Raw genomic sequence first — 24,686 nt, forward strand, 5'->3', positions numbered from 1 at the left:
AGAGTCCAACTTCGGCTCAGGTCATGATCTCACGGTTCATGAGTTCGAGCCCCACGTCAGGCTCTCTGCTGTCAGCACAGAGCCCGCTTCGGATCCTCTGTCACCCTCTCTCTGCACCGTGCATGTGCTCTCTCTTTCTCTCTCTCAAAAATAAACATTTAAAAAAAAAGAGAGAGAGAAGAAAGGCAGGGTCATTCATTCACACATCCCACACATTTTCTGAGCATCATTTGCTATTCCAGAATCTGAGAGCAGCAGAAAGATAGACAAGGTCCCTGTCCTCATGGAACTCGACCAGGGAAAGACAGAAAGTAAACAAGGAAATGCACAAACAAAATCTTGAGTTGTGGTAGTGAAAGCCAACAAGCGGGCCTGCTTGCTCCTGGCCATGGTGGTGGAGATAACGTTGGAGCCAAGGCCTGAAGGATGAGAACAAGCAGCAGGTGAGGCCTCCGGCCCGGGGGCAGAGCCGGGCAGCTCCCTGGACAAGGGAGGTGTGAGCAGGGGGGCTGGATCTGAGGGCGGGGGGGCGGGCTGGGGTCTGTGGGGTGGGCTTCTCTGAGCTCAGGTTTCCTCATCCATGAAATGGGAATGTTCAGGTAAGTTTAAGCTGCCGTAACAGAGAGACCCACAAGAAGCCAATGGCCCAAGGAAGTAATGTATCTCACAGTGAACGTCCCCCCCCTCCACACACTGTTCCATGTAGACATCCGGGGTCCCAGTTCCTTTCCTTCCTCTCTTTCTGTCCCTTAGGACAATTCCTCCTCTCCATAGTCAATGGCCTGCCCATGGCTGGCTTGTGAGAAGGGAAGGGGCAAACAAGGAGCCTCATGGTCTCTGTTCAGGCCTCCGAAGGGCTCCCATCATTTCTGCTCTCAATTCCATTGGCAAGAACTTGACCACATGGCCATTCCTAACTCCAAGGGAGGCTAGAAATGAAATTCTGGTCATGTGTCAATACAAAGAGGCATAGACTTTGAAGGACAGCATGCAGCCTCAGGCCGGCCGGATATAGTAATACCTCTTTGCAAGGGCCCACTGAGTACAGATAAAGTATCTGGCACTTAGTAACTGCTCAATAAAAGTATGCAATAGCTTCAGAAACTCTCTGCTCAATGTCCTCATTTCTTGGCCGCTGAAGAAATAGGTGCAGAGAGAAGAGGCATCTGCCCAGTCACCCAGTCAGTGAGGGGCCAAGTTGGTCCAGACTTTGTGTCTGGGATCCTCCATCCCATCCTCCCACCTCGTATTTCAGATTACCTGACCCAGACCCACCAGGGACTGAGCAGAATGGGGACCCACCCAGGTGACCTCTCTGCGGGAGGCAGTGTTAGGGAACAGGATCCTGAGAGGGACCCCGTGCTCCAAAGCACCGCCCTGAGCCTGGGTTGCATGGCTTTGTGACTAGGTAGGTGGGGCCCGGGTTGGTTTCCCAGACAGGAGGCAGGGCTGCTCTATGACAGAGGGCCACACCCACCCCCTGGGAGAGGGGACCGCGCTGGGAGCCCCTGCCACATTGGGATGCAGCAGTAGGTGGCTGAGGAGGATGGCGCTCCTGGGATTCTTCCTCCTCCTCCTCCTCCTCCTCCTCCTCACCAACACCGCTGCCAGGGGGGAGTATGGCGTGGTCCACGTGGTGTCAGAAAATTGGAGCAAGGACTACTGCATCCTGTTCAGCTCCGACTATGTCACCCTGCCCCGGGACCTGCACCACGCCCCACTCCTGCCCCTGCACGATGGTACCATGGCACCCTGGTGCCCGGGCAAGGACTCCTCCCGCCAGGTCCGGCCCGGCGCCCCCCGCCGGCGGCCCCTCCGCCACACCACCGCCATGGTCATGAGGGGCAACTGCAGCTTCTACGCCAAGGGCTGGCTGGCTCAGGGCCAAGGCGCCCACGGGCTGCTCATCGTGAGCCGGGTCAGCGGCCAGCAGTGTTCAGACACCACCCCGGTGCCCCAGGACCCCCACCAGCCCCTGCCCGGCCTCACCATCCCCGTGGCCGTGCTCCGCTACAACGACATGCTCGACATCCTCCGCCACACCCACGGCAGCGCCGAGGTCCGCGTGGCCCTGTATGCGCCCCCGGAGCCCGTCCTCGACTACAACATGGTGATCACCTTCATCCTGGCCGTGGGCACCGTGGCCGCTGGCGGCTACTGGGCCGGCCTGACCGAGGCTGACCGGCTGCAGCGGCGCCGGGCCCGGGGGGGAGGGGGGCCCGGCGGTCACCACCGGCAGGAAGCAGTGGCCGCCCCGCGGGGACAGGAGGAGGAAAATGAGGGCGCGCCGGTGGACTTCACGCCGGCCATGACGGGCGCGGTGGTCACCATGTCCTGCTCCATCATGCTGCTCCTCTACTTCTTCTACGACTGCTTTGTCTACGTCATGATCGCCGTCTTCGGCCTGGGGGCTGGCACTGGCCTCTACAGCTGCCTGGCCCCCCTGGTGCGCCACCTGCCCCTCCAGCAATACCGCTGGCCCCTGCCTGGCCACCGCGCCTGCCTGCAGCTGCCCCTGCTGCTGCTGGGCGGTCTGTGCGCGGCGGTGACCGTCCTCTGGATCGCCCACCGGAACGAGGACAGCTGGGCGTGGCTCCTGCAGGACGCGCTGGGCGTGGCCTACTGCCTTTTGGTCCTGCGGCGCGTGCGGCTGCCCACGCTCAGGAACTGTGCCTCTTTCCTGCTGGCCCTGCTGGCCTTCGATGTCTTCTTTGTCTTCGTCACGCCCCTCCTCACCAGGACCGGCGAGAGCATCATGGTGGGGGTGGCGGCGGGCCCGGTAGATTCCGTGAGCCGCGAGAGGCTGCCCATGGTGCTCAAAGTGCCCTGGCTGAGCTTCTCATCCTTGACCTTGTGTGACCAGCCCTTCTCCATCCTCGGCTTCGGTGACATTGTGGTCCCTGGCTTTCTGGTGGCCTACTGTCACCGCTTTGATGTGCAAGTCCGTTCCCGCCAGGTCTACTTTGTGGCCTGCATGGCGGCCTATGCCGTGGGCCTGCTGGTCACTTTTGTGGCCATGGTCCTCATGCAGATGGGCCAGCCCGCCCTGCTGTACCTGGTGTCCAGCACCCTGCTCACCAGCCTGGCCGTGGCCGCCTGTCGCCAAGAGCTCGCCCTCTTCTGGATGGGCCAGGGCAGAGCTAAGACACCCGCCCGGGCTGTGGCCGGGCTGCGTGGCGCCCCTTCATTTGGCTCCGCGCAGAAGCGGGAGGATACGGCAGACGTCCACACAGCCAGCAAGTTTGAGGGGGCCGCCAGCCACCTGGCAGGGAACTCAGACACCAACCTTGAGGAGGACACAGCCGAGATTGCCACCATATCCGAGGATGAAGCCGCTGGTCCGGATGGCCACAGCGATAGCTCCAAGAGCTGGAGCGATGCCAGCCTGGACACTGACGAATTTCCTCGTGCCTCCCCTGGGGCCTCGGAGGAGCTGATACCTCTGATGCCACCGATGCCATCGCCCTCAGAGCCGGGCCACGCGCAGGCCCGGGCCCACGACGCCGGCCTGCCCTGGACGGGGCTCCACGAGAGGAAGGGCTTGAAGGTAAAGGAGAGCATGTCGACCCAGGCTCCCTTGTGAACCAGCACCTGGAGACACGTGCCTCTAGAAGGTCCGGCAGAATACCTCAGAGCAAAGCCACACACGGTCAAAAGGAAATCAGGGCATTAAAGATATTCCGTGTCTACCCAACAGAGCTCCATTTTTTGCTGGGACTGTAAGAAAGCAGTGGCCACAGAGTAAGTCCATGTAAGGCCTGGAGGGTTCTTGGGAGAGGTGCCAACCCCAAATCATGCAGAGTGGGAAACAGGCTCAGAGAGGGCACAGGACTCACACGAAGTTACTCGGCAAGGCCAGGATTTGCTCCCAGGGCTTACTGGGCAGTGACTTCCCCTCTCCCCCACTGCCCACCCTCCACGCCAGAGCCCCGGCTCCTCAGCTTGGTGGACAGGTCCCATACCTCATCACCTATCTTTTCCTCATGCTCGGGTCCAACTGAACCATTACTGCTCCTCGACCACACCCCTGGCTCCCATACTTCCCTCACCGACTCTGGACACGGACCAATCCCTTCTGGCTTCAGCAGTCTCTTATTCAAGATGGGACTTATAAAACCATATCTACCTGGAGGCAGAGGCATAAACAAGATGACCTCTTGAGTACCCCCGTGGTTTTTTAGGCTGGATGGTGCGGTTATATGTTGCTTAAGCAGAGGAAACAAACCCGGGGGTCAGGAAGGCCTCCTGGAGGAGTCTATGTTGGAGGTGAGGGAATCATATCCACAGAGGCAGTGTGGTCCAACGGTTAGGGTTCTTGAACCAGCTGTCCCCCCAGAAATTCCAACTCTGCCACTGACCCACAGCGTGTCACTGAGCAAGTGATTTAATCTCTTAGGGGCATGGCTCCTCATCCGTAAAATGGGATAATAATAACAACGCTACTTATCATAGGATTTGGGGGAGGTTGGAATAGTTGGCTTATGTCAGGTGACTGACATAATGCTTTATGAATGTTCATTCTGTTTCTATTACTCTCCTAAATCCAATGCCCACAAGCCTTTGAGTTCTGACCTCAACTTCCCCCCAAGCCCTCCACACCCTGTACCCCTGCCCCTACCTCCTCGGGTCAGGGAGTGCACACCAGACCCCCCCACACCCATCCTCCCCCAGTAGGGTTCTCCCATCTGGAACTTCCTGCTCCTCCCACCCCCAGGATTGGGACTGGCTGGCTCCTTCTTCTTCCAGTCCCATTTCAAATGCCCCCCCCCCCGACAGGGAGACTTTCTTTGAAGACCCTTTCTAAAGAAAGCCCAGTCTCAGTCACTCTCCCCTACACCTGCTCACTAGTTTTCTCATCTCCCCCAGTCCAGCATCAGCTTCATGAGGGCAGGGACCACTCTGTCTTGTTCATCCAGGTGGTTCCAGAGCCCAGAACAGGGATGGTATGTCGTTAGGCGCTTGATTTGTTTGTTGGAGGAATGGAGGAATGGATGAATGAATGAGTGAACAAATGAACGAATGAATGAATGAGGGGCTGATCCAGCATGAACTATGGAGGAAAAGGGAACACCGTGGAGAAGGCCCCACCGTGCAGGCCACCTCCCTGGGCTCCTGCAGGGCCTTGGTCAGTGTGGCAATGGGACTCTGAGGGGCTGGCTGGGCCCTGGGTGTGCAGGGGTGCAGGTAACAGGCATCTCGAAGAAAGCCCCCTCACTGACCCCTCCGCAAACGGCACCTGAAGGCCCGAGCCGGACAAGGGCAGAGCGTGGAGTCTGGGCCAGGACACTGACCGGCCGAGCTGGCAGCTCCTCCCACTGGAGCCGGCAGCCATCTGGCCCGGACAGAGGGGCCTCCGCAGGCCCTGGCTCACCCCCAGCCCAAGCAGCCTCCCCACTGCTGCCCTGCGTCACTGGGCCTCCCAGGGGTGGGCTACATCCCTGCACCAGGCCTGGTGGGGAGGGCTCTCGGCCCCCTCGCCACCAGAGGGGGGGACAAAGGACCTGTCTCCCAGGAAGTTGTGGTCAGGGAGGGGCCTGCGCAGTGGGTGTCCCCATGGCGGGGCCTACGCCTACCTCCAAGAGGAAGATTCTCAAGGGGAGGGTCTGAGGGGGGGAGGCCCCACCCTCCATCCAGGTCTGAACTGGACTCAGGGAAGGGCAAGTCGGACTCTGTCCTCACGGCCCGACCCGGCAGAGGCAAGCATTCAGAGGACACGCTGTCTAGACAATGGGAAGAATAATACGATCTACCTAGGGGCTGCGGTGAGCACAAACCATACGGGTCAGGGGCTGAGCCTGGGCCCCAGAAATCTTGTAAGTGCTGCTCCTCTGGTGGCCCACAGGCCTCTGCTCCCGCCTTGACCCCAGAGCCAACGTCTCCTTTTAGCTGTGGGCTCTGCCTCACTTTGCCGGTCTGCTTCCCAGAGACTGGGTTGAAGCCAGGTGGCCGGACCAAGCCGCCACCTGTCAGAGGTGCCCAGAGCTGGCAGCCCCCCTCCCCCAGAGGGCCACAGGATGCTGCACATGTGCACACACACACCTGAACACGCGTGAAGATATGCGCACACGTCCATACAGGGCCCTCGGATACACATGCATATACACACACGTACTTCCACATGCATGTGTGGGCCCGGTACTGGGCCCTCGCACATACCTGTGCACACACGTGCACCTGGGCTCTGACCTGTTGCTGCTGTTCCCTTCTGACGCAGCCCTTCCCCACCAGGCCCGCCTGGGGCCTGAGGGAGTGAGGGTGCTGATGCCTGGACTTCCCACCCCAGAGGCAGGGCGGCCCTTTCCTGGTGAAGCAGACATTGCCATGCGATGCTCAGACGCCCCTTCAAGGAGGGCATGTGGTCGACAGTGCCCTCTAGGGGCCGTCTCCGCATTCCGGCCCAGATTGCTTTGCAGGAAGATGGGAGACTCGGAGGGCCAGCTCATGACCAAGCAAGACAGCGGTGCCAGGGCTTGGACATCTGCCCCCAAGCCCCGCTGCCCCGGCAGAGATGGAGGCAGGCCTGCCTCCCTGTCTGACGGCCCCGCCCCGCCTGCTTCCTCCGATTCCTTGGCATTCCTGACTCCGTCTTAGCATCTGCTTCCGGGAGAGCTCCACCTGTGACAGGTGGAGCCTAAGACGGGGCCAGGGCAGAAACCAGCTTCCTGAGGCCACATGCAGGGCTCCAGGTGGCCGAGGCCTGGCGCCGGGGCCGTGCTTTGCTCGGGCTACCCAGCGTTTCTCTTTGTGGCCTCATTTAATCCCGGCAAGAACCCCATGAGGTGAATAGTGGCAGCCTTGGCCTTTTTGAGTTAATGAAGAATTTGGTGCCCTTCTGGATTCCCTGGAGAGTGAGAACCAGCAAGGACCCATGAGGTGCTCTAATCCATAGATGAGGAAAGGAAAGCCCAGAGAGGGTCAGGACCTACCCAAGGTCACACAGCAATGGGATAGCAGAAATAGAACACAACTCTGGTCTTCTACCTCCCAGCGCAACAGCTGGGGCCAGCTTCATGCCTCCACACCCCTGCCCGCACACATCCTGGTGTGCAAAGCATTCCTCTTCCAGGAGAACTCGGGATCTACTCAGCCCTCTACCCTGTGCCTCTCAGGAGGTACAGCCCTCCATTCTCCCTGAGGAGTAGTTGTGCGTGTTGAGAAGGAAGGTTTGTGATTCAGGGTGAAGCGTCTCCTCAGCCAGCGCAGGAGGACGCAGCTGGACTCTGGGTCACTAAGACCTCAAAGCTCAGCACGGCTATGCGCTCACCCCGTGACACGGAACAACCAAGGCCACCCCTCTGCGCCTCAATACCCTCGTCTGTAAAATGGTTTTTGCTAAGACTTACCTTGCAGGTTTGTCATAAAGATTAAATGGGGTGAGGTAGGGTATAAACAGCTAACATCTGCCAAGCACTGACAACAGACTAGGCATACACATGATCGCATTACACGAAACCAGGTTTTAGAGCAGAAATCTCCAGGACAGCACTTAAATGCCCCCACATGCCATCATTCCCAAATCAGCTTATAGTTCCTCAGGATTGAGCTCCCAGAAATGGAGCCATCCTCTTCTTTTGGTCGCTCCATCCAGGCCCAGTGGGATGTGATGGGTGGGCAGGTGAACAAGGACACGTCCAGCAAGCCAGGCAGGTGGGTCCCTTTGTAGTTAGATGGAAGCAAGGAAGGTTTTGTGCCTTTTTTCCAGCAATGCTGAATTTTGAGTGCTTTTGTGCTGCCACCTGCTGGTCAGTAAGATAAGAGCAGGCGGGCTCACACCCTAAGGGCCAGGGAGGGGCATTCCATTAGGGAACTTTGGAATAACTACAATTAGGGATGATATTCCAAAAATATATACTAACCTACCCATCAGCAGAGTTCTGAAGCCCCTCGGGCCCAGGGGTAACGTTTTAGAAGCTTGTTGTGAGAAGGTGAAGGTGTCTTGGAGAAGGGTCTGAGAGTATTTCGATATTTTATGAAATGAGAAAGCTCCAGCACAGCACCGCTGAATGTCCTTAACGCTTGGAGATGGTTCACGCTCTGAGGCTCATCCCCTCTCATAGAACCAGGCCAGCGTGGGGCGCCTGGGTGGCTCAGTCGGTTGAGCGTCATGATCTTGGGGTTCAACTCCGGTCATGATCTTGGGGTTTGTGAGTTTGAGCCCCACATCAGGCTTGCTGCTGTCAGCCTGTCAGTGCAGAACCCGCATCACATCCTCTGTTCAACTCTCTTTGCCCCTCCCCCACTTCCACTCTCCCCAAAAGAAATAATTAAAAGAAGAAGAAGAAGAAGAATCAGGCCACCATGAAGACGTGTTCATGGCCACCAGCACGTAGACCATTGTTGGGAGATTGGACTCCGTATGGTCCTCCCACCCTGAGGCCAAACCTCGTCCTTCTTCTTGGAGGCCCACAGATGCCCTTCCCACACACACCTGAGCAATTATTCATTTTGTTTGGGAACACATCCGTGCTCACCACTGGTTCACTTTCCAAATGCTTAGTTTTATCTTTAGGAGTAACTCTTCCCAGGACTTAGCCTCTCGCCTCTAGGACTGCCAACAAGAGCTCCACCGGGCATGTAAGTCTGCACCCACCTGGGATCGGGAGACGTGGTCTCAGAAAGATCCCAGGAAGGGAAGCTGGAAAGGGAAACTGAGGTTGCTGCTGGGAGACTCTTGGGCTGCTAGAATTCTGGGGTATTCTGAGAAATGCCTTTCAGTAGCTTCCCCCAGCCTTTTAGGGACTTGAATAGTAGAGAAGATTGGCAGGGAAAAAGGTGTGTGAGGTCTGAGTGAGAGTGTTAGCAGAGCCTCCAGACATCTTCCAGAGCTCTCCAGAACTGAGGACAAAGAGAGAAAGCAGCCTGCCTGAGGTCACAGAGCAAGCCAGTGACAAAGGCAACCAGGAACCTGGAAACTCACCCAAGAATCCTTCATAAACAGGAGACCCTTGCTGGAATGCAAATGCTTGCCTCTCAGGGACTGCTTCCTGCAGCCCAATGTCCCCCATATACTCGGTCTTCTTAAAGCAGGAAGCCCCTGAGTCCAAAGAGAAAAGAATTACTCTGGGAAAAATCTCAGGCCCCTCGTAACCCAGCCTGGGCAAAGCCTCACCGTGCCTGCAGTTCTGACCCAGTCAGTGAAGTGAACTTTGGCAGGAAGGGCAGGTCTCCTGAGAATCCTGGCCCGTCACAGCCCAGGGTCTCCTCCAGGCCATCAACTGCTGCAGCCGAGAGAGTGTAAGCCAAGGGTGGGTCTGATCTCCACCCAACCTTGCTTAATCCTTAAAGCTGACTGTGGTCAATTGAATAATGTCCCCCCAGTAGGTATCAATATCCTAGTCCCTGGAACCTGTGAATGTTCCCCTCCATGAAGTGGGGGGGGGGGGGGGCGGGGAGAGGAGGACTTTGCTGATGTGATTAAGCTAAGGATCTGAGATGAGAAGATTATCCTGTATTATCTGAGCAGGCCCTGAGTGTAATCACAGGAGTCCTAATATGAAAGAAGCTGAGAAGTATTGCACGCAGAAGTGGCTTGGGCACTGTGATGCTGGAGGCAAAGATGAGAATGATGTAGCCACACGCCGAAGAACACCAGCAGCCACCAGAAGCCGGAAAAAGGAAAGAACCAGTCCCCCTCCAGAGCCTCCAGAAGGGGCACGAGCCTGCTGACCCCTTGATCTCAGCTGGGGGATACTGACTTCAGACTTCTGGCTTCCAGAACTGTGAAAGAATAAGTATCTGTTGTTTTAAGCCACCAGCCTTGTGGTAATTTGTTACAACAGCCACAGGAAATTCATATGTACTGGTCCGCAAACATCCCTCGCACAGGCACCTATGTACCCAGCACTGTGCTTGAAAATGAAACATTTTACAGAACAGAGGAGACAAAGAAGCAACAAAACAGCAAAACTCCCAGTCTGTGTGTTTCTTTCGCAGAGGAGAGCCAAGCACAGGGGAAGTCAGTGAGGGAGAGGCAGGGCTTGGGGTATGAGTTACCATTCTCCGGGCAGGCTCCAGGGACTTCTTTCTATTGTTATATTATTGCACTCTGGAGAAAAAGTAGAAAGGACAGGAGAGTAGGGGGGAAACACACAATCACTGTTAAAATTTTGGTATATTTCTATCCACCTCCTTTCAGAGGTTTTAGTGTGTTTCACTTACATAGTTACCATCAAACCGGATATACACATTGGATATATGCTACATTTACATAGTTGCAATCACATCGACATGCAGTCAAATTGGATATACATAGTTACAATCAAATATGCATACCAATATACATTGGTATTTTGCTATAAATATTCTATGTAACCCTTGAACCTTTATTTGGAGCAGGTTATATAGTATTCTATAGCAGATATAACCACATAGACTTTATATTCTCTTATGGATGTTTGATCTGTTTCTTACAGCCCTATGAAGAATATTTTTGGCTGCAAATTACTTTATATATTTGAGAAGGTGTCTGTAAGATAGATCTAGCCATTTTATTTCTGGGAAACTAGGGATATGAAAATCTTTGAAGGTTGTCATTCATTTTGCTGAATTACTTCCCAAATCATATTTGTGACAATTCATCCTCTGTGTATGCTGTAAAGTAGGGAAGTGATCATTTTACCACACCCTCACCAGCATCTTTGTTAATTTGATATAATGAGAAACAGCATCTCTTTAAATTTGCCTATTTCTGATTAGTAGTGAGGTTAGATCTCTATTTCCTTATTCTGGTTTATTAATGGAATACTCTCCATTCTGGGGCTTACCGCGGAGTCTGACCAGTTACCACTTCCTATTGATTCGGCACTAGGAAAATCTCTAGAATCCATTTTCTCATTCCCATTTTTACAAACTTATTTGAAGACGTCACCTCTCACCTGGGCCATTGGGATCTTTGTTACAGAAAAGAGAACAATTGTTCTTAGTCACATCCCTCCAGCTGAAAGACTTCAGATGCCTCTCTACTGCCTGTCAAACCAACCCCCAGCTTCTCAGTCTGGTGTTGAAAGCCAGCCACAACCAGGTTTCTCTGCCAGCCAACTTTGCCTCCTACCAGCCTCCAGCCTCTGTGTGTGTGTGGTTCCCTGTACACGCTTATTCTCACTCCATGCCTCTGCCCCACTGTTCCACTCACTTGGAATGTGTTTCTTCCACCCTCCTCTGACTCCTGTGTACACAGTATCCACTGAGATCCAGTCCACGCTCCCCAACACCCCTGTGCAGGGCCCTGTCCAAGGTCCTGGAGATGAGCAGTCACAGGATGTATAGTTCCTGACTCAGAGGGTTTTACCGCCAAAAAGCAGGTGGAAGAGGGCACAGATACATTCTCACTAATTAGGAGCCTTTTGGCTTTAAGAAGTAAGTGTCTACTCAAAATATACAAAAAGAAGAACTTATTGGAAGGATATGAGATTTCTCAGGACACAAGGGCCACCAGCTCAATTGGGGCTCCGGGGAATTATAAGTTAGAAAGCTGTCAGAAAGCAAAGCTGCCCTCTCTGCCTCCCAGGGCTGCATGGTTTCTGGGTATCCACTTCCTCCCCGCTCCTCCCTGAGCCAACTGCCTCTGCACATGCATTTTGCTCTTGGCCCACTGTGGTACTGGCCCCAACTCTGGGGTACTGGCCTCAATCATGGTCTCTTGGCCCAGGGATCACCACCAATGGGCAATGGTTTCTATTAAGACACCATTCAGAATCTCAAGGGGGAAAAAAAAAGTATGTATTAGATTTACTCTATTTGGGCAGGGTCCTGTCCTTGGCTGTTGGTGAGCCCATGGGTCCTTCACTCGGGTGCATACCCCTGGCTTAATTAGCTGTGACTAGAGATGAAGGGCAGGGGGAGCAGGGTCAGATGGTAAAAAGGGTTATCAGAATCTGAATTTTAACAAGGCCCCCAGGTTGTTCATGCGTTTATGAAAGTCTCAAGAGCACTGCCATAGAGCAGCAGCTACCTGTATGATCTCTGATCCATCACCTGGGAACTCACCAGAAAGACGAATTCTGAGGTCCTTCCCCAGGCCCTGGAGAAGGTCTGGGAAGGAGCTGAATGTTTCACACAGGTGCTGTAAGCAAGTTCCATTCCCTGCCCTCCATTTGCTACAGAGAAAATTCCCATCTTCTTTCCATGATGAAGAGTCAGTGTCTTGCTCTCCACCTGTCACCTGTGGGTCTGCCAAAGAGAAACCACCCCACAGCTGCTCTATATAAATGTAACACATTGGCTCTATTCATACTGGTCAGAGGCATGTCACCTCTCCCTGTGACCCTCACTTTCCTATTCAGGCAGCAAAAGGGCCAATGATGTCTATTGTCCCTTCAAGGATCATGGGTTTTAGTGTCCTGGTTGGTTCCCCCCTGTGTTAGTATCATGTGGTTGCTGTGACAAATGCCACAAACTGAGCAGCTTAAAACCACAGCCTGGAGGCCAGAGGTCTGGAATTCTGAAGGCTCTAGGAGAAACTTTCCTTCCCTCTTCCAGCTTCCGGTGACTCCAGCCGTTTCTTGGCCTGTGGCCCCATCTAGCTCCAGTCTCTGTCTCCATCTTCACATGGCCTTCTCCTCTTCTCCCCATATCCCTCTGACTTTCTCTCATGAGTGCACCTGTCATTAGGTTTAGGGACCACCTGGATCACCCAGGATGATTTTAACTGGAGATTCTTAACTAATTATCTCCACAAAGACCCCTTTTCCAAATTATGTCACATTCACAGGTTCTGGGTAGACATGTATTTTGGGGAGGCCGCCATTCAAAACGCTACACCATCCTCCCTTCCAAATGTTTGGGACCAGACTAGGGACAAATGGTACCCCTGTCTGATCTCCATCTTTGTCTAGAATAACTGCAAATGACAAGATTTCTCGTTAGCCCCATATTAGAGCCAGAGGGAAAAGAATATCAAAGAAACAAGGCACAGCCCCTCTTCTCAAGGCACCAGTGGTTGGGTGGGACCAGAAGAGCCAAGAGGGATGACACGGTTGCACCCCTGACCATGGCAGTGCCCACCCTGGCCCCTATCTCCTGTCAATTTCTGGAGCTCTGGCTGGAGGATGAGAGAATGCCCTGAGAGGAAGTCAGAGCATCCTGGATAGCATTCTGGGAATGGCAGGACCCCCAGCACTCCCGGTTCTGCCAGTGCAGGAGGTATTATGATCGCCAGAACGACAATTAAGGAAGGGATAATCAGCCAAATGGTGATTCTTGGGCCTCGGCAGCCAACGTTCTTTGTAGTCTGTCTCAGGGCCAAGGAAGATGAGACTTTCCAGAAAGTGAGCTGGTCCAGAAAAGGCCCATCCCAGATGGCTGCTAATGTCATTAGTCCAGTAACGCTGAGTGAAATGAATGAGCTAGCCTGGCCCCACTGTGCTTCTCTGAGGGATGCTGATAAGAACATGATCTCCCAGGTAGGGACCACCAAGCATGGGACTAAGGAAAGGAGAGACAGGAGAACTGAGGACAGGGTGTTCATGTTGGGAAGAGGGAATCAGGTCAGACTCGGGTTCTCTTCCCAGCTTGGTTACTAATGAGTTGGGTGAGCTTGGAAGTGTTCTTAAATACAGAACCTCTACACATCATTAGAAAAAGACAAACAATCCAACAGGATATAAGATGGGCAAAGAATTTGAGCAAGCATTTTACAGAAGAAACACAGATGGCCAAAATACATATGAAAACATGTTCAATCTCTCTAGTAATTAGGGAAGCAAAACCGAAAACCACCAGAACATGAGTGGTAAAGTGGGTGACATCTGAATAAAAGTTGAAGTTTGGTTAATAGAACCGAACCGGCATTCATGTCCTAGTTTTGATCACTGTGTTAGGGCTACATAAAATGCTAACATTAGAAGAAGCTGGATGCAGGGTCTCTGAGAACTCTGTTGTCACAACTTTTCTGTTAGCCTAAACTTTTTTGCCAAATAGAAAGGTAAATAAGAACTACCAGAACAACGATGACAGAAAAGAGAGAGAGGTCACTGTCTACCCAACAGAGTGGCAAGAATTACAAAGATTAGAAAGATCCAGCGCTGGAGGTGGTACTGAGGAGGAGTCGGCGGCATCGTGCACCTTGGGTGGGAGTGTGATTTGATACAATTGTTTTGGAGGACACTTGGGCAGTATCGGTTACAATGTCATTTTGCGTGCCCCTTGACCCAGGAATTCCAGAGCTTACCATTTACCCAACCACAATCTTTCTACTTGTATTCAAAAAGACATGTCCAAAGGCATTTGCCACAGCCCTATTTGTTGTAACCAAGAGCAACCTAAATGCCCAGAGGAAATGCACAACACAGGAAAGGTTAAATGATACACTGCCTCCAGCCCTGAAATATTACATAGCAGGTAAAAAAGAACACAACGCATCCACATGAACAAAAAGGAAAAAGCTTACAAAGCAAAAAAAAAAAAAAAAAAAAAAAAAAAAAAAGAAAGAAAGAAAGAAAGAAAGAAAGAAAGAAAGAAAGAAAAAAAAAGAAAAGTATAATCTCACTGGGGCACCTGGGTGACTCAGTTGGTTAAGCATCCAGCTTCGGCTCAGGTCATGATCTCACAGTTCATGGGTTCACATCCCGCATCCAGCTCTGTGCTGGCAGCTCAGAACCTAAAGCCTGCTTCAGATTCTGTGTCTCCCTCTCTCTCTGCCCCTCCCCTGCTCATTCTCTCTCTCTCTCTCTCTCTCTCTCTCTCTCTCTCTGTCTCAAAAATAAATAAAACATTTTTAATTTTTTTTTTTTTAAAGTACAATCTCAGGGCACCTGGGTGACTCAGTCGGTTGAGTGAGCGTCCGACTTCGGCTCAGGTCATGATCTCAGAGCTTGTGGGTTCGAGCCCTGCATCAGGCTCTGTGCTGACCACTTGCTCAGAGCCTGGAGCCTGCTTCAGATTCTTTGTCTCCTTCTCTCTCTGCCCCTCTCCCGCTCACACGTTGTCTCACTCTGTTTCTCAAAAATAAATAAATGTAAAAAAATAAATTTTTTTAAAGTGTAATCTCACTGATGCAAAGGAAAAGCACAAATAAAACCATACATGCCTAAATGTGTGTATAATAAATGTGTCCACCACCCCAAAAGCTAGGAAAGATACCCTCCCGACTGGCCCAAGTTTCCTCTGGAGAGGCCGGAGGGAAAGAGATTCTTCTGGAGAGGCCGGAGGGAAAGAGATTGGGGCACGAAGGGTGGGTAGGGTGGTGTCAAAGGGGACTTTTACTCTTTCTGTATTCTTTGCATTTTTAACAATAAGGCTTTCACGTATTACTTGTGCAGTTTTTTACGGTATGTTTTTAAACCAGTGCTAACCTTCTCTGACCTGCAGTTTCCTTATCTTTAAAATAAAGGAGGTGGTATTACAGTGTTACATGTCAATTTTATCTCAAATTTTAAAGATTCAATTGATTAATTAATTAATTTAATTTAATAACGGTGTTGGGTCAGGGCCCAAACTCTTGGGTTGCTTCCAGCTCCGAATGTCTCTAACTTGAAGCTGGGCTGTGTCCACACCGTCCCCTCCCCACCCTGCCCACACCCCCTTCTCTGTAGTCCCCACACTTGCCAGCTTATTCCTGACTTAAGGCTTTCGAGCTTGCCGTGTCTCCCAGATGGCACGCTCTGCCCTCATCTTCCCAGCTGGCTCCTTCTGGTCATTTAGAGCTCAGCGTAATGGTCACCTCCTTGGGGCGGCCTCAAGGTAGCAGCGGGGAAGGAGGGAAAGGCAGGGCCAGATCAGAGGGGACTGGCGGACCAGGGGAAGGAGTGAGGATCTCAGCCTCAGGTGGGTGGGAAGTCGGGAGGGATTGGGTACTGGAGGGGCAAGGTGAGGGGAAGAGGGTGGGATGACGCAAGGCTGCCTCCACAGCTCATCACAGCTGAGAGTCTGTCTCGTTCATTTTTGCGGGCAGAACGTGGGACATAAGGTAGAACCTGTCCTTGAGCAATTGGAGGTCATTTCAAGGTAAACCGAGCTGGAAGAGGAGGGGAGCGTCAGAGTGAATCTATTTCAAGTGAGTTTCCTGTTAATGTCGGTTTATACTCCTCTGTAGCACAGTGTTTTCCCCTCTCCTGGACGTTAATGGCCCTCCTCAATTCACTTAAGACTTAAAGTATCCTGTTTTGACCTCTTCTCAGATCCTGTTCTCAAAAATGTCTTTCAACACAATGGCACGTCATCTCTTCTTGCCTCTCTACTTCTTCCCCTGACCACTGTTTTCCACTCATCCTCTTTTCCCCAAACTTCCTAAGATTTTGGCCATTTCTCCACCCCCCTCCCCTTCCGTCTTTCCCCACTTACCAAGACTGAGATTCTTTGCCCTTCCATAAATTCTCTTCCCAGAGGCATTTTGTTGCTGGTCCTGCCCACCCTTCCAGAGTGGTCATTGGGCTGGACACACCTTCCATCGATTTGGCTCCACGCACATTTCCAAGGCTGGCTTCCGCAGGCTGAACGCACAGAAAAGCTTCCGGAACTTCCTCCTCCTTCTTTCTCATCCACAAGCCCAGCCTCATGAGTTGTAAATGGTTACCTGCAACTCGCTTGGGTAGAGAGGGGGAGCCGTGGGTTCAGCTGCAGGGAGGGCAAGGGAAGGTCCGGGCAGGGACTCAGACCCTATCAGGCCTCTCCCCATCTTGTTCCTGCTTCTCTCAGAAGCACTTTCTCCATGAGACTAGAGCCCTGGAAGGGGTGGAGAGGAAGGGAGCCTCTTCTCCCAGTTACAGCTAGACGGAGTCCTGGGGTCAGCCCAGTTTGGATCACAAACCCACTTGCACAGACAGAGAGGTGGACACCATTATAGAGGACCCCATCAGAACCACATGGTTCAAACGGACAAAAGGGATATTTCTCTCTTTTTTAAAAATGTGTATTTATTCTTGAGAGAGAGGGAGACAGAGCACGGGCGGGGAGGGGCAGAGAGATAGAGGGAGACGCAGAATCTGAAGCAGGCTCCAGGCTCCGAGCTGTCAGCCCAGAGCTCAACGCAGGGCTCGAACTCACAAACCGTGAGATCATGACCTGGGCCTAAGTCTGACGTTTAACTGACTGAGCCACGTAGGCACCCCCAGGCGGATATTTCTTCTAAAGAAGAGGACATATATCTCCAAGAAAAGGGGAGAGACTCTTAGGCAGACAAAACAGGAGGTGTCCACATTCTCTCATGTCTAGCCCACGGCCTGGCCTCCCTGTATATGAAGACTGATTCTTTAACAAGCAGGCAGACCTTGAGAGACTGGCTGGGACCACTGGTTGTTCTTGCTGTCCCTCCTTGAGCAGCTGCTGCCCTCTGTAGCACGCCCAGAGTGCGCTGGCTCCCGATTCCATCAGCCCCCGGCTCAAGGCATTCATTTCCAAGGCATCCTGGATGCTGCCAAACCTGATTTTTTTTTCAGCAGCCAGTCTAACTGGAAGAAAGTTATTTTAGATGTTAAAATGTCAGATTTGGAAGGTCCGTTGTGTCAGAAAATGCCTCATTTGTGTACAAAGGATGGGCCCATGTTTCCCTCCAAGATGCTGCCTTTCAAAGAATCAGATTTTTTTTTTTAAAGAGCTAAGAGACCCCCGGAGGTCATCTATTCCAACCCCTTTATTTTACAAAAGAGGCAACAAGCACAGAGAAGTTGAGCATTTTGCCCAGTTCGAACAGCTTGATAGTGGCATTGGCGATTAGGAATCTTAAAAACGAATCGACACTAAGGGTCTCCACCTGATGATGTTTGCACACACAAATAGGGCGATGAAAATGATCTCGGACAGGCCTGCCTCACTTTTTTTCTTTAGGCTTAAAGTTTAAGCCATAGATTTTTTTTTTTTAAAGAAGTTCCTACTTTCTTTTTTTTTTTTTTTAACGTTTATTTATTTTTGAGACAGAGAGAGACAGAGCATGAACGGGGGAGGGGCAGAGAGAGAGGGAGACACAGAATCGGAAGCAGGCTCCAGGCTCTGAGCCATCAGCCCAGAGCCCGACGCGGGGCTCGAACTCACGGACCGAGAGATAGTGACCTGAGCTGAAGTCGGACGTTTAACCGACTGAGCCACCCAGGTGCCCCTTTAGATTTTTTTTTTTTAATGACATGAATACTGAATCTAATTTTTCTCATCTACAAAATGCTTTATCTTTACATGCCTTTGATCTTCAGTGGGCAATGGATCTTAGCTTTACATTTCCCTGCCCTTTGCCTTCTTCTTGGGAGTTCAGGGACATGGGAGCAAACACTTCAGGGCCCCAAGGGGATTGGGGCAGAAGAATTCTTTGTAAAAGAGTTGCTTCTGTCACTGGTCCACTCTTTCTGGTTTATCTAGTTTGGTCTTCACATGTGTCTTCCTTAAAGAGACACACTCCCCTGTATTTATCACGTTTAGTGTCATTTTTCTTCTTTAGTCTGTTCATAATTTTGATTCCATGTCCCAAACCAAAAGTCACTGGCCCAACTTGCAAGAGAAAGCAGTTATTGTGGATGAACAAGCAAAGCACTGGGCCCTGAGATGCTATTGTTACACACAAAAGCCCCTCTATGACTTTGTGAGAGTCAATCTCCCACATCACACAGCACGAGAAAAAGGGCACTCACTGTGCTCACGCTCTGTTTAACCCTCCCGAATTTGTAAACAACTGAAACATAACACAAACAAGTTTTTTTTTTTTTTAGCTTGCTGGTGTTTTTAACTCAATAAACTGTTTGTTAATTAACTTCACGAGCTTTTCTTTTTAACCCCAGATTATGTCTGCATGAATGAACTCCACAGGCTGGTTTGAATTGGATGGTTTCTTTGAATATGGCTGATTTCTGTGTTTCTGCCTTGTAACAGTCAGGATGGGCTAGGCTGCGGTGGAGTAACAAAAAAACCCCCAAGTATCCATGGCTTGCCAAAGTTTGTTTTCTGCTCAGGTTACATGTCCCGTGAGGATCTTGTTGTAATCACGCAGAGATCCTGATGGAGGGAGGTTCCATCTTGTGATGAGCTTCCACACTCACCTCAGCAGGTGGCGAGAGCTCTGGAGGAACTTTCACCAGCAATCGAATGTTCCAGCCCAGAAGTGACACCTGTCACCTCCCTTTACAACTCATTGGTCTGAAATAGCCCTATGGCCCCATGCAACCACTGGGCACTGTGCCACCAAGAGCGCCACACAGACCTCATCCCCCTCCCCCAACACACACACACATCCCTCACAAGAATCCCATCTTTATACTGGGTCCAGGTAAATGCCTTTCTGGGGACAGCCCAGTGCCAAATCAATTGGTCAAACGTTTAAGTACTAATTATGAGGAATTTCTAGTAGGTTTTTAGACAACCAAAGTCATAGAAATTCTTCACCTAATTTTATGGTATATAAGTTGTACCTCAATATAAAAAAAAAAAAATTCACCTGCTCCTCCACGGGGTTGGTGGTGGTGGAGGGGAAGTCAGAGGGGTACGATGACATCTAGTGGGTAGAGGCCAGGGATGCTGCCATATACCCCACATGGCTCAGGACAGGCCCCACAGCAAATGCTCACATGGTCCAAAAGTGGATTCGCTGAGAAGTCACACCTCCAGGTAGAAGGCACACAGGAGTGTCCATGAGACAGGCTGTGGCCGAGCCTGGCATAGGGTGGTGACCAGATCCCACTTTTGATAACTAATTACAAGTGGCCTCAACTCTCCCAATATGAGTAGCCCTCCCTCTCCAGCAGTGACAACACAAAATGTCTCCAGACAGCGTCATAAGTCCCCAAGGGCAAAATCTCCCCCAGTAGGGAACCCTGATCAGAAACAACACCAACCTTTGTTAACAGCACCATTTCAGCTGTGCTGCAGAGGAACCCTGGACCGGGAACTGTAAGACTTGCCTTTAAATCCAACTCTGCCTTGGGGCGCCTGGGTGGCTCAGTCGGTGAAGCATCCAACTTCGGCTCAGGTCATGATCTCACGGTTCCTGAGTTCCAGCCCCGTGTCGGGCTCTGTGCTGACAGCTCAGAGTCTGGAGCCTGCTTTGGGTTCTGTGTCTCCCTCTCTCTCCGCCCCTCCCCTGGCTCATACTCCGTCTCTCTCTCTCTCTCTCAAAAAAAAAAAAAATAATAATAATAATAATAATAATAATTTAAAAAAATTAAAAATAAATAACTAAATCCAGCTCTACCTTTATATCACTCAGTGGCTTCCCTCTTGGGGCCCCAACTTTCCTCTCTGTAAAATGAGAGGATTGATCAAGACAATTCCTAAAGTGGATTCAGAACTTCTAGAAGGCTCTAGGGTTCGGGTTCTGGAATTTTTCATTCCAGCATCGTTCCAGGCATAGCCTCACCCTCTCCCCCAAAACAATAGTGGGGGGATGATTTCAGCTGCACAGCAGCACTGTCCAGATGACAAGAGGCGGGGGCCATGGGGGACCGCAGAGAGTGGAAAGCCAGCAGCCAGTGGAGAAAGAGAAAGATGGGGAAACGCATCAGCAGTGGAGCTACAGGAGGCATCAAAGGCATTTCCTGGGCTGACCCTGGGCTGATCCTGGGCTGACCCCATTAAAAAGCCACCTGGGACCCAAGGAATAGACAAGACGAGAAGGGGCTGGTAAAAGATTTTTGGAGAAGAAGTTAAGAGGATAAATAGCGAGCTCTGTACACAGAGAAAAGAGCAATGCACCTGGGTGGGAGGGAAGTGTGTGTGTTCGTGTGCGTGCACGCCCGTCTCTGCTGTATCCTTACTAATGGCAAGAGAAATTGGACAGTTTCAATTCAGCTTGAATCTGCCTGTGAGCTTTAAAGAAATTCATGATCACAGGATTATTAGATTTGCTAATCTCTTATTGGCCTCCTGACTCTTGTTCAGCTCCAATCAAGACAGGCCTGAGAGAAGGAAAGGGAGAGGGGTGCCCTCTGTCCCTTGCCAGCCACATTTCCTCCTGGTCCATCTCAGAATCCAATAAAGCCAGCAAAACTTGAAAGGGAGTGAGAGGTATTTAATAAACGGCTGTTCAGTCTGAACAATGATTCAGGGCTTTTAGAAAGCTGGAAGAGACAAGCCAGATGGCCTTTTTCACTCTAGATCCCCTAAAGAGGGCATATATATATATATATATTTTTTTTTTTTTTTCTTTGTGTTAGGTTTGTACTTGTTTGGGTTTTTGTTTGTTTGTTTTTGGTTTGGTTTTTTTTTTTTTTTCCAGATGCATGAACAGTTTTTTGGATTGCGAATAAACTGAGCTCCTAGGCTGTCCTATACCCACAGTCAGCACCTGTTTCTTAGAAATATCTCACCCAGTTGTTCCTTTATCCATTCAGTCTGCCAGCCACTCACTCATCAGCTGTTTCTGAAGCACCTGCTACGTGTCAAGTACTGTGTTTTGGGCTGAGGGTACAGAAGGGAAGAGAATTCAGCCCTGGCCTCCCAGAGCACCGCACTCAGATAGACACAGGTATGTGCACAAGCAATCACACCCCAGTGTGGTCAATGGGACATCTGGGCAACATCTGGCCCTGAAAGGGAGGGCTCAGGGGAGCTAAGTCTTGAAGGACAAGTAAGAGTTATTTTTACAGAGATGAGAGATGGATCCAGGCTCATGAAAGGCATAAAAGCAAGACAAAGTGTGGTGATTCATTGAACCATAGAGGGTGTATTGTAATTGGACGGTAATGTTCAGACAGGAGATGGTCAGGCCACCCCACGTCTATGGTACCCAGGAGCTCTGCCCTGGGCCTCTGTCCCTGGTTACCAAACTATGGTTTCCATTACTCACTTTCCCATTATTCACAGTAGCTATGTTCTCAAAAGTCGCCATGCACACTGGGCTAGCAAATATCGAGCCATACTGCCTGTAGGGGAAATACAGGCTTAGAATCTTACAGACCTCTGGTCACAACGTTCTCATCAGATGGATAACACATACCCCAGTTTTACACGTGTCTCTGCTTTTTTTTTAATTTATTTTTTATTTTTTAACTTTTTAAAAATTTATTGTTGAGACACAGAGCACAAGTGGGGCAAGGGCAGAGAGAAGGAGACACAGAATCGGAAGCAGGCTCCAGGCTCTGAGCTCTCAGCACAGAGCCCGATGCGGGGCTCGAACCCACGAACCGTGAGAGCGTGACCCGAGCCAAAGTCAGATGCTTACCCGGCTGAGCCGCCCAGGTGCCCCCATGTGTCTCTGTTTTAAAACACCTTATTTAATACATATGGATTCATTAATGTTGAGCTCACGGCCAACAGCTCATACCTGAATGATGCTTGCCTAACATACATAGTTTCTTGGTGAGGCACGTCACAACCTTCCTGTGCTTACAAACACTAGACAACACTTCAGCGTTATGTTTGAGGGCCATTTTAAATGGCGAAATCACCAACAAATAAACACAAAAATGCAAAAAGTGTGGCACCAGACTATGAAAAGGACACTTGTTTACAGTGTGCGAGCTGGAAGGAGAAGGCAGAGCATTGCCTTGTTTGACCTCAGCTGGGAACGTGCCCAGTTGGGCCAATCCCATTTTTTTGCTACTCTGCCCATGTCCGTGAATGACTGCAAAATGCCGCGACTATTGATTTGGGGGTTACAAATACATTCCAGAGAGTAGGCAAATTGACAAATCTCGAATCGTGAATAAGACGGATTGTCTGTATTTCCAAAACGTAAATACAGACCTCTAAATTCTTGGAACTGCCAATGACCACTTACTCAACAGAATATTTTGATTCTCTTCATTTTGATTTTTCCAGTAATACAGGAGAAAGGCATGAGCGAGTGTAGGGCTCTCTATCAATTTAAGACTAAAGATCTGGGAACTCATATAAAGCCACATTACACTAGAGCAGTGTTTAGAACAGACCATCGTGTGTCATTCTAGAAGGGCAGCCTGTCAGAGGGTGACATTCTCTGATGCCAGGGAAACCAGACTACTTAACCTGCAGAATCATTCCCGACTGGAGCAAAGGAGAGTGTCTCAGAGCCCCAGAGGGCTTCCCTATTATGTCAACTGTCAGCAACCACGTTGTCTGTATTCATATATGGAGGAGCACCAGGAAATCACAGCATCGTTGGGCCCGTTGCTGTCAGGAATGCGACAGGCTTTGCCCAGCAATGTTTTAAGAACAGTCTGGGCAGCCTGGTGCTTCAGAATTTTCTGGAACGAAGTGATAAATACATTCCCAGGAACCCTGCCAGGGAGATTATTTATTTGAAATGCTAGACACAGGACTAATAGGTTTTACTTACTATTTTCAAATACAGGTAGTCTCTTATATAGGAAAAAAAAAATGCTGTAGAAACAGTACCCTCAGTTTAATCTCCTAGCTGACCCACTGATGTCATCAGGGACTTTTCTTTATCATTAAAGAGTATATGTCATTATTTAGGATTTGATCTTTAAAGGATGTGTGCTACTAACTGCCTAGCTGATATTTAATGCCAATTTTTTTGCATTTCCCCAATTAAAAAAATTTTTTTTATTTTAGGGGAGAATGAGCATGTGCATGCAAGTGGGAGAGAGGGTCAAAGGGAGAGAGAGAGACAGAGACAGAGAGAGACAATCTTAAGCAGGCTCCATACTCAGCACAGAGCCTGACGTGGGGCCCGATCCCATGACCTTGGGATCATGACCTGAGCCAAAATCAGGAGTCGGACATTCAACAAACTGAGCCACCCAGGCCAGGTGCCCCTGCATTTCCCCAATTTTTTAAATGTAATTTTGTAGACAATAGATTTTATTTTTTCAAGTAAGTTTAGGTTCACAGCAAAACTGAGTAGAAATTACAGAGTTTCCATTTGCCCTCCATTTGCCCCAACACATGGCCTTGCTCACTATCAACATACGGCATCAGAGTGGTACCTTTGTTACAGCCCACGAACCTAGCTGACACATCATTATCACCCAAGTCCACAGTCTACATTAGGATTCACTCTACATGTTGTCCATTCTGTGAGCTTTGACAACCACACAATGATACGTACCTACCATCATAGGATCATAGAGAATAGTTCATTGTTTTAAAAATCCTCTGTGCTCTACTCTTCCCCGCCCCCCCACCCTGCCACCCACCCACCCACCCACACAACCACTGACCTTTGACTGTCTCCATTGTTTGGCCTTTTCCAGAATGTCATATAGTTGGAATCAGTATGTAGCCTTTTCAAATTGGCTAACCCTGAATGTGTAAGATCAAAGTTAATAAGACACTTGCAAATTGCCACGCTGTGAGCAGCTTGAGGTCTTGGTCATAGGTGTCTTAGATGTTGAAAGCATGAATGGATGCATCTCCAATTAAAAAAAAAAAAAGGCAAGCAGATTCTCCAATTAAAAAAAAAAATCAGAACACTAATAATAATCACTAGTAGCACTTACAACTTAGTATTACTTGGGAAAAGAAATGATGATGATATTTTCTCTGAATAAAGAACAGCTTGTAAAACCTAAGGTACAAATGTCAAACTGTGTCTCTCTCCCTCTCCCTTTCTCCACAGATGATAGATGGAGAAAGACAGGGGGAGAATGAGATTTGATTCAGATCTTAAAATCCTAACTATATCCTCCATAGAGTGGGAACTTTCCAAATGATGGCACGGTTTAAGTGAAAGGAATTTCTGCTCAGCTTTTTCAAGTTTTGTGTTTGGCGTCCTCTCTGAGCATTCCCCAAATTACCTGACACTCCCCTAGGGCTGGGTTATCCAGAGTGTCTGAGCAAAGCCAAATATAAGGAGAGGATGAGCTCACGGATCCGTTATGCCTTGTCCCTAT

The 24,686-nt window shown here is 50.4% G+C and overlaps 1 protein-coding gene across 1 annotated transcript; it reads left to right on the plus strand.

The window, feature by feature from the left end:
• Positions 1-1,457: 1,457 nt before the first annotated feature.
• On the plus strand, positions 1,458-3,694 carry SPPL2C (signal peptide peptidase like 2C). Its single transcript, XM_011289275.4, has one exon. The coding sequence runs from the start codon at positions 1,547-1,549 to the stop codon at positions 3,581-3,583; it is 2,037 nt and encodes a 678-aa protein (XP_011287577.3). The 5' UTR covers positions 1,458-1,546; the 3' UTR covers positions 3,584-3,694.
• Positions 3,695-24,686: the final 20,992 nt, after the last annotated feature.

Source organism: Felis catus, chromosome E1 (genome assembly GCF_018350175.1).
Source record: "Felis catus isolate Fca126 chromosome E1, F.catus_Fca126_mat1.0, whole genome shotgun sequence".
In the NCBI taxonomy this organism is placed as follows: domain Eukaryota; kingdom Metazoa; phylum Chordata; class Mammalia; order Carnivora; family Felidae; genus Felis; species Felis catus.

Coding starts and splice junctions, on each gene's coding strand:
- SPPL2C (XM_011289275.4), top strand. CDS start 1,547: ATGGCGCTCCTGGGATTCTTCCTCCTCCTCCTCCTCCTCCTCCTCCTC.